Source organism: Planococcus citri, chromosome 2, assembly GCF_950023065.1.
Source record: "Planococcus citri chromosome 2, ihPlaCitr1.1, whole genome shotgun sequence".
Classification (NCBI taxonomy): Eukaryota; Metazoa; Arthropoda; class Insecta; order Hemiptera; family Pseudococcidae; genus Planococcus; species Planococcus citri.
In genome coordinates, this window is record NC_088678.1 from 73,511,344 (window position 1) to 73,528,164 (window position 16,821).

General features: G+C 35.5%; 3 protein-coding genes across 4 annotated transcripts; 1 reads left to right on the forward strand and 2 right to left on the reverse strand.

The window, feature by feature from the left end:
* Positions 1 to 3,186: 3,186 nt before the first annotated feature.
* On the reverse strand, positions 3,187 to 5,885 carry LOC135837691 (pyruvate carboxylase, mitochondrial-like). 2 transcript variants are annotated; one of them, XM_065353056.1, is made up of 8 exons: positions 5,503 to 5,885; positions 5,200 to 5,424; positions 4,947 to 5,110; positions 4,707 to 4,869; positions 4,443 to 4,625; positions 4,169 to 4,376; positions 3,676 to 3,771; positions 3,187 to 3,576 (listed from the first exon to the last, which is right to left on the reverse strand). In XM_065353056.1, exons 1-8 carry the CDS (start codon positions 5,698 to 5,700, stop codon positions 3,458 to 3,460), a joined length of 1,356 nt encoding a protein of 451 aa, XP_065209128.1. In that variant the 5' UTR covers positions 5,701 to 5,885; the 3' UTR covers positions 3,187 to 3,457. The 2 variants fall into 2 exon arrangements, with proteins under 2 accessions (XP_065209128.1, XP_065209127.1); XM_065353055.1 differs by lacking the exons at positions 3,187 to 3,576; positions 3,676 to 3,771; positions 4,169 to 4,376 and having other exon boundaries at positions 4,456 to 4,633.
* Positions 5,886 to 9,366: 3,481 nt separating this feature from the next.
* On the reverse strand, positions 9,367 to 11,155 carry LOC135837692 (uncharacterized). The gene is made up of 4 exons (XM_065353057.1): positions 10,847 to 11,155; positions 10,571 to 10,639; positions 10,391 to 10,462; positions 9,367 to 9,642 (listed from the first exon to the last, which is right to left on the reverse strand). The coding sequence occupies exons 1-4, from the start codon at positions 11,013 to 11,015 to the stop codon at positions 9,632 to 9,634; spliced, it is 321 nt and encodes a 106-aa protein (XP_065209129.1). The 5' UTR covers positions 11,016 to 11,155; the 3' UTR covers positions 9,367 to 9,631.
* A 529-nt stretch (positions 11,156 to 11,684) lies between these two features.
* LOC135837693 (uncharacterized) lies at positions 11,685 to 15,564 on the forward strand. Its single transcript, XM_065353058.1, has 2 exons — positions 11,685 to 11,836; positions 11,907 to 15,564. The coding sequence occupies exon 2, from the start codon at positions 11,981 to 11,983 to the stop codon at positions 13,982 to 13,984; it is 2,004 nt and encodes a 667-aa protein (XP_065209130.1). The 5' UTR covers positions 11,685 to 11,836; positions 11,907 to 11,980; the 3' UTR covers positions 13,985 to 15,564.
* The last annotated feature ends 1,257 nt before the right edge of the window (positions 15,565 to 16,821 follow it).

A 16,821-nucleotide genomic window follows, 5' to 3' on the forward strand; every position in this document is an offset into this window, starting at 1 on the left:
AGTCAATGTGATAAAATTCGGCACAAATTCAGGAGAAAAAAAATCATTAAAATTCAAAACCAAATCATGGAAAAAAATATGCAAGTGGCGAATTTAAAAGAAGACTTCTGGAATTCCTAAATAGGATGTACCAAGAAGAAAGGGTACCTGAAGATTTCAAAACAGCAATTGTAATACCACTGTTCAAGAAAGGCGATATGTCAAACCTGAAAAACTACCGAGGAATAAGTCTACTCAACACCTGCTACAAGATATATGCGAAAATACTGGCAAAACGACTGGCAGAGCATGCAGAAGAAAAGCTGTCAGAAAGTCAAAACGGATTTAGAAAAGGAAGATCATGCACTGATGCAAGTTATACAGTAAAACTACTGATGGAAAAACGGATCGAATTCAACCTAGAAACACACATGTGCTTTATAGACCTGGAAAAAGCATATGATAGGGTTAATAGAAAAAAACTGTTTGAAGTCCTAAAAGATGAAGAGATAACATATAAAATGCGAAAGGTGATAAACAGCATATATAAGAACACTAGAATAAGAGTACGAATTGGAAATAAACTCTCAGAACAAGCAGAAATAAATAGAGGAGTTCGCCAGGGATGCCCACTGTCTTGTGTTTTATTCAACATGTACATGGATCACATGGTAAAAGAATGGCAGAAAATGAAGCCAAAAGGAATCAAGACAGACAGAAGACAAGAAATATCAACAGTATTATTCGCAGATGATCAAGCAGTACTAGCCGAAACAGAAGATGACCTACAGAGATCAATGTATAATTTAACAAAGACATCAGAAAAGTATGATATGAGAATATCTTCAGAGAAAACAAAAACAATGGCCTTCAAAGGAAAGGAGCCAGTAAGAAGCAAGATTGTAATAAATGGAAAAATCATTGAACAGGTCAACAATTTCAAATACCTGGGAAACACGATATCATACCAGGGAGAAGTAGATGTTGGTGGAAAGATTGCAAAGTTCCTGAGAGTCACAGGACTGATAAATAGGACCCTGAGAAGCAGTAAGGTGCGAAAAGAAACAAGATTGAAGGTGTACAATACCCTAGCAATACCAATGATGACGTATGGAAGCGAGGTATGGGCACTGAAGAAATCTGATAAAAGAAGAATAACGGCAGCAGAGATGAAGTTCATGAGGAGAACGGCAGGGGTGACTCTCAGAGACAGAGTCCCATCCGAGAAAATAACAGCAGATCTCGGAGTGAAGCCAGTCATGAAGAAGATAAAACAGTATAGGAAAGATTGGAGAAATCATGTCAAAAGGATGGAGGAAACAAGATCACCAAAACAGGTCCTCCAATATACACCAACGGGGAAGAGAAGCAGAGGGAGACCAAGGAGGAAACTCACGGATACCTCAGGCTCATCCTCAACAGGTTCCACACCGCAGCAGACAGGCCAATAGGCCTACCGCTTATAAGGAAACGACGACGACGACGGAAAAAATTAACAAAACTAAAGATATGAAAATCAATTGAAACAGCAGAAAAATCCCTTACAAACCTTCGAGAAATAATTTAAAAATATTAAGTAATACCTATTACCTACTTGTTAAAATGAGAAAACACCTGAATATTGTTTGAAAATTGAATTTTTGAATCAACAAATAAATCTGCTCATACTACTTAGTAGGTATTGATTGCCCAGTTGAACAGCTCTAGTATGGGGAAATCGACCCAATAAATTTTCCCAGCCAGGCTTCACCACCATGCTGAAAAATAATTTTGAAATACATACCTACATTATACTCAAATAAAGACAATGATACTGAAATTGTCCAAGTAGCAGGAGTGGGTGAACCTTAATTTTTATTGAATAAATTCAATATTCAATAAATTCGGTTACCAGTGATTTTTTTTTCTAAAAATGTGATTCACAATTTGTATTAATCAGGCTGCAGAGCTGTGGGTCTGAATCTAAAACGATTTTGGGATTGGGTTTCAGTTTTGGGATCAAAATTTATTCGTTTTGGGATTGGATTTTGTTACCTTAAAGCTGAAACCGAGTATGTCCATGAAAAAAAATTTCTTTGTGCATCACTGATAAGACTCTGGGATGCCCTGAATGGGAAAATTTGCATATGGGTGTAGTTAAAGTGCACCAGGAAAGATGCATGAAGCTAACCGATGTTCAATCAAGACTCAACGAACCCTTCCAAGCGAATCCAATCCTTATCAGTGATGTGTAAAATGAAAATCCTACTTTTTTATGGACATACTCAGTTTCAGCTTTCATTCAGGTAACCAAATACTATCAACTAAATACTGGCAACCCCATTTAAAATACATTGAGCGTTTTTATCACAATAATAGCGCGATCTGAACGGCCTGGATTGAAATTGAAACTTATACTCTTATCAAAAATCCTCTGATTGGAACTGGTTTGAACCTCGCGGGTCCGCTAGATTAGAATCAGCAAATCAGATGCCTGTGGTAAAATTTAGTTTCACCCCAGGCCGCTAGGAGGATAAAACACTATTTTTTGATGGAGTTGCCAATATTGTCAGTTGATAGTATTTGAGGTACTTAACGATTGTTTTAGTTTTGTTCTTCTAAACTTTCATTTTGATTTTGGGATTGAAAAAATTGTTTCAGTCCCGCGATGAATTGGTTCCGGTTTTGGGATTTTCATTTCAACCTATTTCAAGCCCAAATTGACTAATGGGCCTTGCAAGGGGTCTAAAAAATGGGATGATGTAAAATAACAATTTCTCAAACAAAATCAAATCGGGGGGGGGGGGAGGAATAAAAAATTTGAAATCCCGAAACCGAACTAATTTTGTTTCAGTTCAAGGATGGTTTTGGGTTCAAAATCATATCAGGTCCGGCTGTTCCGGGATTTTTTGGGTTTTAGGATCAAGAAAAATAACAATTTTGGTATTTGGGATAGGATTTGATTAAGGATTTAATCGGTTCTGGTTTCTGGATCATTTCAGACCCACAATAGCTTTGCATGGCCGGTGAACGAAACGATTGTTTTGTTCTGCTCTGGTCTGTTCATGAACAAAAACTTTTAGTAAGTATTCTATTCTGGTTCTGTTCAAGTCAATTTTGATTCATTTTTTCTGTTCTAGTTTTGTTCACCTTGATTTGGTTCTATTTTGATTTGTTCTGTTCTGTTCTCACTTTTGCAGTCATTTTTTCTTCACTTACACAATGAATTCTAATTATACATAGAAAGATTTTTTATTTGTGCTTTGAAAGTTAAGCCTTTTACCGCCTTTGAAAGACAAAACAAAACTTGAGTTACCTACCTATGTAGTACATACATATCATAAAAATGAAGTCTAAAACACGAAAAATAGCGAATAATTTGAATAAAATTGAAAGATATTGTTCTGGTCTGATTGATGTTTTTTGTTCAAAATGTATTGAATAATTTTGTTCAGTTGGCGACGTTGGCGTTCATTTGCCCCACTCCATGCAATTTGTCTTAATTTGAAAAATAAAAATTTCTGTCTATGTCTATTGCCCACTGTGCCAAGTCCCGGGCCCTGCTTGGTTTCATATGGTGGATCGCCTCCTCTAATTTCATTTGGAGGATCGCCTCGTCTAAACAAAAACAATAATATATATATATATTATATTAATATCAATGTTAAATCATATTCAAAATTTATGTACAATGAATCTTTTCTTCAAACTACGTACTTTCTTGTATGGCTTCTTCTAGCAATTCTTCTAGCAATTCTTCAATCATTTCTTTAAGCTCCAGAATTGTTAGGTCAGATTCAGGGTAGTTGCACTCTGAAAAGCAAAGCAAAAAAGAATGTCAGATGAAATAAAACAACCGCTGGTGTAATTTTCAAAATATATTTAGTCAGTTTTTAATAAAAACCAAACTTTAAACTACTCTGTGTTAACTGTTGATAAGCAAAAAGTATAAGAAAAACTTGTATCAGTATCAGGATTGTTGTGATTTGAATCGTTAATAGAGCCGTGATGCAGCAGTTCCAAACAGTAGTTTTTTTTCGCAATAATTGAGGTTCCCAAATTTTCAAAGGTTCAGCTCAGTGAATGAAATTGATTTCTTTTATTTTCCCCCTAATTAGTAGTTCCAGAATTAATAACTAATATGAAGGTTTTTTTGTTTCATTGCTCAATATTTGTTTTTAAAGTTAGGAAAAAAATTACGAATTTTTACCTATGGAAATTGCTGACTTGGCTGGACTGACTTCGGTGGGTTTCAGGCTACTTGCCAATGACATTGAAGGCCTGTTGATCAGAACACGGGCCATATTTGAAAGTTGAATGGAGAACAAATGGGGATTTTCATCAATGAATTGTGTGTGCATAGCAGCATTTTTAAATCGGTTGTTTTTCAATATTGCTGAAAGGAATCTAATGTTTGTCTGGAGGGGTAACAAAAATTAATAGTGGAACATAAATAACGGCGTAGGGTAGGCAACTTGAATTACCTCGACTCCCTGAATACGGAATTCCTTTAAAGCTCTAAACATTTTTGAACAACTGGCTGGAAAATCAGCAGCGCGGGCGGTAACTTTTACTAACAACGAGTCGTAATAAGGGTAAATAAAGGTACCAGCGCAATCTGAAGCTCCACCTAGACGGATGCCAATACCTCCTCGGCTCCTCCTTTTCTGAATTCCTGTAAAACGAATTTTTCGGGTGAAAATCAGAAAGAACTGAAAGAGAGACAGGGGGAAAATGATAAAGCGTACTCTGATTGTTCCATTATCTCGTAAGAAACATCTATCAGGGTCTTCGGTGGTGATACCGCATTGGATGGCATATCCTCGGGGTCGAATGTTTTCCTGAGTGATGCCCAATTCGGGTAACGTGACTCCTTCGGCTACTTTTATTTGAGATTCGACTAAATCGATACTGTTGAAAAATATTATGAAGTCGATAATTAATTTCAAGGAAGGTAGGGAGGGGGCAATTTTCATTGAAAGTCTTACTCGGTGATTTCTTCGGTAACAGTGTGCTCTGCTGGCAATCGAGTGTTTACTTCGATGAAATAAAAATTGCCTTTTTCATCGCACAAGAATTCAACAGTTCCGGCGTTCGAGTACCCAACGTGTTTGGCCAATTTCACAGCTCCATCAATCATTTGATCTCTGACCTGTAAAATGTAAAAAAAAATTGGTAAAAATTGATGGAAATTGCGATTGGTTTTTTTGTTGTTTTAATCACTCGGATTATTCGAGATACCTCAGGGTCTAGTCGAGGCGCTGGGGCAATTGCGATAACTTTCTTATGTCTGTGCTGAACAGAGCAATCTCTTTCGTAAAGATGAACAACATTACCGGCTTTGTCACCCAACAACTGGACTTGGATGTTCCTTGGTTTTTCGACGAATTTTTCTATAAACACTGCGCCATTTCCGAAAGCATTTTTGTCCTCTGAACTGGCTCTTTCGAAATTTTCTTTTAAATCCTAAAATACAAGGACGTCGAATTAGAAACACATGCACCAGTTACGAGTGCGTAATTTGGTTGACGAATGAAAACCAACCTCCATTTTGTGGACAACTCTCATTCCTATTCCATCATGTCCATAGACAGGTTTGAAAATAACGGGCAAACCGTGTTTAAGACAGAACTCCATAGCTTCCTCAGTCGTGGTGATTGGTACAGGGGTTCCGGGTACAATAGGCAAGCCACAATCGATTGCTGCTTGTTTGGCGGCTACTTTGTCACCCATTTGTTGCATAACATGAGGAGAAGGGCCAATGAACCGGATACCAGCATCGATGACTGCTTGAGCAAAATCCGATCTTTCTGACAAGAATCCATTACCAGGATGAATGGCATCGACGTCTTGCTCCTGCAAAATTCAATATTTCATTAAAGTTTGTTGGTGTTTTTCAATCAATTACACGTACATAGGAAAAATAATATGTTGACGTTGAAAACTTTGAAAAGTAAAAGTGGTACCTACCTACTTTGGCAATGCGAATGATTTCTGGAATATTTAAATATGCTTCGACTGGATGTGAACCTTTTCCAACTAGATAAGATACATCGGCATATTCATGATGCATGTGCTGCATCTGATCTTGTTCCGAATAAATAGCTACTGATTTGATTCCCAATTCTCTACATGCTCTAAATACACGAATGGAAATTTCACCTGCAAATTTATGGAATATTAAAATCAATTACTCGTATTATCATGAATTAGATAGGTAGGTAAGTACTAGGTAGTAGGTAGGTAGCTATAAATACATGAGTTGGTATATTGTAATCGCACAAACAATTTGTTCTTTTTTCTTCATCAGAAGAAGCTATTTACTTATTAATAAAATAATACTTGTGGGAAACAAATTAGCATTTTTTAAATTCCCTATTGTTCAAAATCAACAACATCTACGGTATGGTCTTTCCATGTCAATTTGACCAAAGAAATGCAATTTTTTTGTGATTTCGCTCAAATTTTTTTAAAAGTAGGTATTTTGAAATTTTCAAAATTTGAAAGTTGAAATTTAAAAATAGCGCTGTATGTGGGAGCTAAACTTTAAAATTCTGAAAAATTTTCATAGATATACCTTTGATGTTTTTTTGAAATATTCAATTTTCGAGAGTGGATCTTTTAATATGGAGAGGGGGGCACCTGCTCTTCAAAATTTGGGCAATGTAAAAGTAAACGGATGTTCTAACTTGCCGTCCAAGACAGGACAAGTTAGAATGTGGAGTTATCTTTCCCACCCTTCCTAGCCAAAGCTTAGTCAGATACCTTTATCTAGTACATAATACTCAAAGACAACAACGTTCAAGGTTCAATGCAGGTAGGTTTATTGAGAGAAGCAATCCATTACACTGAGTATTATATTCTATATTGTTATACAATACGACGACCATGTACAATGTAAGACATTAGCACTTCTGCTGACCTGCGACCAAGACCATATAAAAAGTTATAATGAGGCCACAGACGTCCGTAATGTTCGTCCTGCGCTCAGTCCGAACTAATCCGTCCAGAGCGCGCTGCTTCGCAGTGCAGCCTCAACCTTAGGGCATAAAGTTCCCTACTATGGCGAGTAACTTAGTTAGGTCCTCGAATACCCTCTACAGCAAAACTTTCAAAAAAAAATCTGGGGCATGTGATATATCGAATTATATGTTTTTGGTGACGCTGAACACGAATATGACGTCGGATTTTTTATTGAACCCCATAATGTGGAAATAATTATCTATTTGTTAAACTTTTACCCATTTGGATTTGGGGGTGTTCTGTGGGCCAGGGGGAGGTCAATTTGAAAAAACACCAACACATTCAGCGTTAGAAGACCGACGCGACTTTTCTTCAAATGAAATCTTTTACAGTTACGAACCAATTGAGTCACTTTTTTGAAACATTTTTGTACAGCAATTGATCTGTTTAGTACGATCGAATCGAATCATTTACAAACGATTGGTGATTTGATTATATAAATTGATTGATTTCTTGGTGAATCATTCGCAAACGGATCAATTAATTTACGATTGATTCGGGCTTTTGTGAAATTATTGTATAGGAATTGATTTTCGATTTTGTTTTCAAGCGAAGTGAATCAAATCGAATCATTCACAGTCACAGCCGATTGGCGATTGAAAAAATTGATTGATTTCTAGATGAATCATTCGCGAACAAATTTATCAATAGTTACTGAATCATTCGTGAACGAATTGAAATATTTATTGAATCATTCGCGAACGAATTGATTCGTATAATGGGACTCGTTCGCGAACAAATCGATTCATTTACTCAATTTTTGATGAATCATTCGCGAACGAATTGATTTGTATAAGTGACTGGTTCACGAACAAATCGATTAATTTACCAAATTTTTGATGAATCATTCACGAACGAATTGAATGATTCTTGGTGAATCGTTCGCAAACAAATTGATTCATTTAAGTGACTCGTTCGCGAACGAGAATTGATTTGTATAAGTGACTCGTTCGCGAACAAATTGATTAATTTGCTCAATTTTTAATAAATCATTCGCGAACGAATTGAATAATTTTTAGTGAATCATTCGTGAACGAATTCGAATTGATTCGTATGAACGACTCGTTCGCAAACGAATTAATTCGTATAAGCGACTCGTTCGCGAACGAATTTACTCGTATAAGCGACTCATTCGCGAACGAAGTGATTCATAAATTGAAGAATTGATCGATTCGTTGGCGAATGGTTCTTTCAAAAAATTGATCAATTCGTTCATGAATGTTTCACCAAAAATTGAGGGTCGTATCTATTAGTACTTTGTAGGAATCGTACAGGCCTAGTGAGATTTCAAGTTAATGGTGATGGCGAAGTGTCCGGCTAGTAGCCTAGTTGTGAAACTTCAAGTTTGATCAAAATCGTTTCAGAAGTTCCTACGAAATTAAATTTTAAATTACCTATTTATAGGTAATTATTTGAAAACTATTTTCGAAAAAATAAATAAATAATACAAAACTTTACCTCTGTTAGCTACCAATACGCTTCTGATTGGTTTACAGTTACTAGTATAGTCCACGTGGGTTTGTTTGTTGTTGTTGACATTCGCCGTGTTTGATGATAGTTGCCTGGTTAGTGACAAATGAATGAATCGTTTCTTAACTTCAGATCTAATTTGACCGGTAACGCCTCTGGTAATCATTATCACTTTATCTACTTGCTTTCAATCGACACAAAAAAAACATTCCAAGTAGGTACCTACAAACTTTTTTTGTTGGTAGATATTGTTTTAATAGTTTTAAAAAATCTCAAATTTATTGTTATCACAAGCACAACACAGCTGAGCCGTCGACCATGCCTTTCCAAGTTTCCATCCAGTCAGTGCTGGTAACTTTAATTTTCAAAAATTCCCTATTTTCTTCAATTTTAAATTTTTGATGTAAAACAAATCTCAGATTTTTTCACGTTTTAAAGTTCTATGAATGGTTTTGTTTGGTGCATGAGAAAATCATTCTGTCAAGTTTTTTAATTAATTTTAAAATTAAATTAATGCACAAGAAAAAAAAAGCAGGAACATTTTGAAACATATATATTGAAATTAGTTAGTAGGTAGGTACTTTTATGAATTTTGCTGAATTTTAGTTAAAAATGAGGACTTTTTTCTGTCACGTTTCAAGGCAAAATTCAAAAAAGTAGATACCTCACAAAAATACTAAAAAATAATACCTGTCAAAATTGGGAAAAATCTACCAAAATTTGAAAGAAAAATCACCAAATCTAGGAAAAAGAAGACTCACAAAGTTCAAAAAAAGTCATTGAACAAAAATAAGGAGAAGTATGTACCAACTAAAATTTGAGCATCCATAAAATCACACAATTCAAGAGTCAAGATGATTGAATTCGGCACAAATTCAATTCAGGAGAAAAAGATCATCAAAATTCAAAACCAAATCATGGAAAAATTATTTTATTGGAAAAAATTAACAAAACTAAAGATCTAAAAATCAATTGAAACAGGAGAAAAATCCAATACAAACCATCGAGAAATTTAAAAATATTAAGTAATACTTGTTAAAATGAGAAAGAACCTGAGTATTGTTAAAAATTTAATTTTTGAATCAACAAATAAATCTGCTCATATTTGCTAAGTGCCTATCGATTGCGCAGTTGAACAACTCTAGTGTGGGGAAATCAACCCATTACATTTTCAAAGGCTTTATTGCCACGCTGAAAAATAATTTTAAAATACATACATTACACACAATGCATAAAGACGACGATACTGAAATTGTCAAATTAGCAGGAGTGGGTGAACCTCCATTTTTATATTGAATAAATTCAATTCAATGAATTTGGTTACTAGTGTGATTTTGTTCTGAAAATGTGATTCATGATTTGAATCAATCAGGGCTGCAGAGCTGTGGGTCTTCTGGAATGATTTCAGTTCGGGATCAAAATTTATTCATTTCGGGATTGGATTTGTTTTAGTTTTGTTCTTCTAAATTTTTATTTTGGTTTTAGGATTGAAAAAACTGTTTTGGTACGGGGATGCATCGGTTCAGGTTTTGGGATTTTCATTTCAACCTATTTAAAGCCCAAATTGACTAATGGACCCTGCAAAGGGCCTAAACAATGGGAGGTATTGACATGGGGAATTAGATGGTGTAATTACCTACTTAATTAAATGTTGTAAATGCCCGTTTTGCTGAATTCGTCGAGTAATTTCTATCCAATCATAAGGGAAAAAATGAATTGTTTCAGGTTCAAAATTATAGGTAACTTATTGATTTTGGGATCAAGAAAAATAATGATTTTGGTTTCAGGATATAGGTTTTGGGATTGGATTTGATTCAGGATTTAATTGCGGTTCTGGTTTCTGGATCGTTTCAGACCCACAGCTCTCAATTCTGATGTGATTTTGCCCACTCCTGCAATCTGACTTAATTTTTTTTTTTTAAAGTAATAAAATCCTTACCTCTTCTGTTTTCTATTACCGCCTGTGCCAAGTCCAAGGACCCACTTGGTTTCTTTTGGTGGATCGCCTCGTCTAAACAAAAACAATAATAGGTATGTGTATATTATATTAATATCAATGTTACATCATATTCAAAATTTATTTATGTAGGTAGAATTGATCTTTTCTTCAACCACATACCTTCTAGCTTTACAATGATTGCTTCAAGCTCCTTAATTCTTGCTTGGTGAGATTCAAGGTTGTTGTGCTCTGAAAAGCAAAAAAATCAAACTTCAACAGAATTGCAAACAAAATTTTACTGTGAAGTGTGAACTGCTAAAAAACTGATCAAATGCACATCGCGTAAGTAAGTCTAAGTATGCACCCTGAGCTGAGACTTCATGTGAACTCATAGATAACTCTGCGTAAGCGTAATGAAATCAAAGAACGAGTGTGTAAAAAAAATCTAAATTTTACCTCTGTTGGTTACCAATACGCTTCTGATTGGTTTATCGCTATCATCCACGAGGGTTTGCTTGTTGTAGTTGACATTCGAAATGTTTGATAGTTGCCTGGCTGGTGACAAATAAATGAATCGTTTTGTAACTTCAGATCTAATTTGACTAATAACGCCTCTGGTAATCATTGTCACTTTGTCACTTGGTCTACTTGCTTTGAAATTGAATGGACTCAAAAAACATTCCAAGTTCAAACTTTTTTGTATGTAGGTATTGTGTTAATGAATTAAATCTCAAATTTACTGTTATCACAACTCACAACACAGCTGAGCAGTCACTGTAGTCTGTACCTTTCCAAGTTTCAGTTTCCATCCAGTCAGTGTTGTTAACTTCAATTTTCAAAAATTCCCCATTTCTTCAGTTTTAAATTTTCGATGAAAAACAAATCCCAGAACTCCCAAAAACTAAAAAGAAGGCCAGAATTGAACAAAAAATCAAAAATCCCAGTTTTTTTCACGTTTTAAAGAAAAAATCATTCTTTCAAACTTTTTAATTCATTTTAAAATTAAATTACCTAATGCACAAGAAAGTCGATATATTATTCATTTTCTATATTATTTTTATTTTGGTGTTTGGTGTAGGTACCTACATTGTTCCTTCTCCTTTTTTTTTCATCGACAACCAACCAATCACAGCCTTCACCTCTCGAAAAACACGTGGTCTACTCGATTTATGATTGGTTGATTTTTAGCTTCACTTTTTCGTGTACCTACATTTCAAGTGTCCGATCCAGTTTGAATCCATATCTATGGAGATGATGATAGCATGCTCTTCAGCAGTTTAAATTTTCATGTGAAAGTCATAACTTGACTCGTCGGTATAAATCAATTAAAATTCCAAGTACATTTTGATTTTGCAGTAACTTTATCAACAATGAGTGATTCTGTTGGTTCATTTGCATATCAATCAGTTTGATTGTACATAAGATCAACACATCCTTAATTAGTAGGTAGGTATCCATCATAGCAATACGTGATCAAGTTATGTGACATTTTTCTGAGCATTTTATGAAATTTTAGATTTTCCATGAGGACTGAATTCATATCCACATAGCCTAATCATCTCAAGATAACAGACAAAGAGCTAACTTACCATGACTGAAACCACGTCTAATGTGTACGACCTGACATTTCCCAGCCCTATCACCCTGGAAAAAATCTCATCTATCGTAGTCGCGGTGGAATTATGGCGTAAAGAAATCTGCGCTCAACTCGAAAGTAAGCGTTCGCACGAATTAGATTTCAGAAATAATATCCAGCTGAGAACTATTCTTCCCAATTTGCCATCGACGATTCGCAGTTCACTGGAGGAATACATCGACACATTCAGAAATTCGATCGTGCGATGGCAGAAATATCATTACCCTAATGTATTCGATGGTAGTGGTTCGATGGACGTTTTAAGCCGATTCGACGATTTTGCATGGGACTGGGATGGCACCATTCACGAAGTGCGAACAGCTAAACGAATGATACTGTGCGATCTAATCACCGAAGATGAGAAATTCAAGATCGCTTGTTTGTACTGCTTCGAAGATGATATCAAACAGATTTGGCAATCGCCATTTGTCAGCGAGACGATGAAGGATTTGAATAAAATTGATTTTTATACGTGTCCGCAACAGTACTACTGGATTTGCTACCTTAGAAACGAATTGCATCGGATTCCTAATCTATATAATGTTCCTATCGACGAGTTGATGATAGATACATTAAATGACTATAGAACCCATTCGTCCATGATGTATTTTTGGAATCGTTTGCCTTCCGATTGCCAGTTACGAGTAGATATATGTTACCACGCAATCGTGGTATTCGCCAGGTTTATTTTACCGAAACTGAACGAACATCAAATGGACATTTTCGTAGCCGCACACGGTTATGATTTGATACTGCATCTGTTGAAATATGAACCAAGACTAGTTCATGTTCTTCCAACTTGGATGTGTATTCGGAGCAGGATGGATACAGGACAGTTTCGGTTCTTTATTTATAGTACGATCTCAATGACTGAAGGCGAACATCTTCATTCTCAAAGCATGACTAATGTGTTCAGTGAGATATGGGAGAGTGTACCGCAGCATTTCAAACGATCGGCGTTGGATCTTGTGCTACATTGCGATCAATTATTTTGCTTTAGAAATCGGTTTCGACGGAGCTGTAGTAGAGGAGTGAAATTTCTGATCGTAGTATTGCAAGATGCTGCTTTCGAAGAGAGAAACATATTTTGGCTTGAGCGTTGGCAAAATTTGATCTTCTGCGCACCTGTCGAAGATTTGGTCGATATTATGAAATTGTCGTTTCGAAACGAAAATGAAATTACGTTATTCAAAGAGAACGTTATGTCGATATATGAAAATATCGCCCAAGGGTGCGCCTTGTTACTGAAACGTGGCATGTTCGAAGAATTAAATGAATTTTTATTCGTTTGCTGCCTCGATGAGCGAAACAGAATGGATATGAAACCGCGATTATTGAGATCGAATTATGTTGGTGAAAATTCTGTATTGACAATTGACGTAGTCAGAAACAATAAACTGCTGAATGAGTTCATCGACGATGTTTTTCAAAATGATGCCGATTTCGGCGTTGAATTTAGAAACCAACTGAGATCATCTCCTGTAACCCAAAAATGTTTACTCGAATGTATTCAATGGGGTGGTGAGTTGGTTCACCTGAATCACTTGATGGAATTCGTCGACACTTTTCATCCAGATGAACAAGACGCTGTGCCTATGAAAAAACGTTTGTTTGAGCATTTCAAAGAGTATCTGATTGATGGTAGAATTCTGCGCTTTAATGGTGACCAATTGGAAGCGTTTCTTTTTTGGTTGTTGGGTAGCGCAGACGAAGTTATCAAATTCAAGCAGTCGGTACCGGTTGAGGATATTTTTCGTACCATGATTCGAACTCACTCACAGCCGAGAAGAATGGCGGGAGATGATGGGAATGAGTTTAAACTTAAATTTCCTGCGAGGTTGGATCGTTTTTTAATGTGGTATTTTAACAAAGACGAAGAAGAAATCGAGAAGTTTACGAGGCTATTTCCTGATGAGCTGAAGTCATTTGGTCCTAGAAAACGTAGAAGAACTGCGTAGCTTGGTGTAATTCTTGAAATGACAGGGTAAGGACAGGGTGTCTAACAGTCATTCTGATCCAAAACGTCAGGAAAAGTTTGTCTTTTTGCACATGGGGCTGGGGCCTTCATTTTCCGATTTTTTAAGTACGAGTAATTTTGGCATTTAATCGAAATCGAGCGAAAAGTCCAAAAAATAAAGTATTCGTTTTTAATTTTTATGCCTCTTGAATTACTTATGTACACATTTTCAGAAGCTTTCGGCCTCGCTTCGCTCGAGCCTGTTCTCTATTTTTTTTCAAAAGTAACTTCCTTCAAAAAAAACTTTATTCGATTTATAAAATTTAAAAAACCAAAAAATAAACTTTTCGCCTTTAAAAAGTATACTTGTTTTTAGGCATCTCGAAATAAATACTCATTATCAAAAGCTCTCGCCCTCGCTTCGCTTGGGCCAATTTGTTTCTCATTTTAAAATGAATATATTTCACATTCGAAGCCTCCAAAAATCCAAAAAAGAACAGAAAAATTTTCATAAGTCATATGAACATTGTATCAATTGGCAAAAAACCAAAGTGTTTACACCACATCAATCCAGAGATGTTCATTCTACACAATCCCCTCTCAAAAACCTAAAAAATAGCTTTTACTTTTGAAACGGGCCCAACATTATTACCTGCCCAGGGCCCGCATCAGCTCTGCTATTTTTTGTCATTTTCATACTGGAATAAAATGAAGTGTTTGAATTGCTATTATTTTTCTTATTCTTATTTTTAATTCTGTTGGTCGAAATTATTCTCCATTTTTGGTTTTTCATTCGGTACCTATTTTTGAATTTTCATTCGACATTTTGTACCCAAATCACCCCCCCCCCCCCCTACAAAACATTTGGAGCGCGGCACCACTGCTTGCATGTTTGCAATTTTTGTAAAATTAAAATAGGTACCTACCTAGTTTGTAATCAAAGTTCAGCTGTTTTTTTATGTCTGAAGAAATATCCAGTTCGAAGAGAAACTAATGCGGAAAAATACCCCCTCCCCCCTCCAAAGCTTCTTCTGTAATTCAAGTATGGGGTAAGTATAGAAAATTGGAAATATGCTCTGGGAAATTGGTCTCGAAAACCTGGAAAAGTCAGGGAAAATGACTCACCAACAATAATGGACAGTTGGACACCCTGGTTGTTTATTTCCATTGTTTGATGTATATTTTTCGTGATCATTTTTTTTTTTTAAATTACAAATTTTTGAAACTTTCATCTGTAAATTTTGTGAAAATGAATGGGGGGGGGGGTAACAGTACGTTTTCAATTTTAAAAATGTCCTTTTGAAAGGTCTTTCCAAGATCCCTTCTCTTTAGTTTTCAGATTTTGTTAGACACCCTGAATGAAAAGTTGCTGTTGTTAAGTAAATATTATCACTACTGATTCAGCTTGTCAAATTGATATCGTTTACTTGTTTTGTGTTTTTACTCGTATTTTTACTGCCTTGGTGATGCTTATCATGATTATTGTGTTTTGTTTAGGTATTGATTGTCAATTAGTAGATATGTAATAAGCGATTGTATATTATCATTTTAATTCTCGTAATAGACGTACCTATTTTGTATATTTTACTGGCGAACTTGTTCATTCATATTTCATTTATGTAGGTAATCTACCCACTGAGCAATTGATGAATCCGCCGTCAGTTTTTCCTCAATCCCTGAAGGCGGAAGAATGCGATGAGAGCCTTGCTTATTTTTGCAAATCCTTTCACCATATGGAATTTTCGATGGTAGAAAGTGTATTTCAGGCTCTTGTTTCAATTTTTCGAATTTTGAAAATTTTCAAAGATTCGCCAAAACTCCAAAAATGAACTACAGCACCAGAAATTTTGTTGGGGGGAAGGGGGGTTCAGGACATGTTCCTTCGATGGTATTTCTGTTTATTTTTTCACATCATGTTTGTCTACATCATTGGTAAAATATCTCAAAAATACAAAAATTTTCATTTTTTAGGGTTCTGATGGTACCTACTTTATTTGCAATGAGTGCCAAACTTGTAAGTTTTTCCCTTGAAAAATGAAAAAAATGTCCTTTCAATTTTTTGATATGTTATTCTACATAAAAATTACTACTACCTACTGAGATTTTTACAGAATTTTAACTGGCCGAGATCATATGGTTATTATCAGAACTTTTTTGGGGGGACGCAGGGGGACGCCGTCTCCCCCCCCCCCCAAAGAAAAGTTCGAAATTATCGAAAAATCTCCATAAAAACTGAAAAAATGAACGAATTTGAAAAAAATGAAAAAAAGAATAAAATTTGGTAACTTTTTAAAAAAATGTTGAATTATCGAAATAGCAAAGTGCGAAAACGAGATCAGAATTACGATGAAAATTCGTAAATCTAAAATTTAGCATTCAAGTTTGTACTTCAGTACTAATCTTGCACGTCGGGGAACCCGCTCAAGAATTATTGCACCCCGCCACCGGTCGATCCTCTGAGACAACTTTTTTCTTGAACGGGGAGTCCAAAGGAACATTTCTAGCCCTTGTACTAAAAAAAAAAGAAGCTCTACTTACAAAATGGCGGCCATTTTAATTACGCCATTTTGATTGGCAGATAAACCTTACAAAGGTAGATCGAAAGATCAGGCAAAAATTTTTCACGTGTCAAAATTTCAAGTGCTGAAGTGCATTCTTCGATTTTTGGTAAATTTTTGAAAATCAAATTCAGACCAAAAATGAGGGGAAAAATAAAAATTTTACCTAATTGATCAAGAAAGCTAAAATTTGAGATATACCCTATTTTCGACATGCCAAATCGATTGGAAACTGTTTCAAACCGTTTTGAGCAGTTTTGGAGCCTCCAGAAAATTTTTG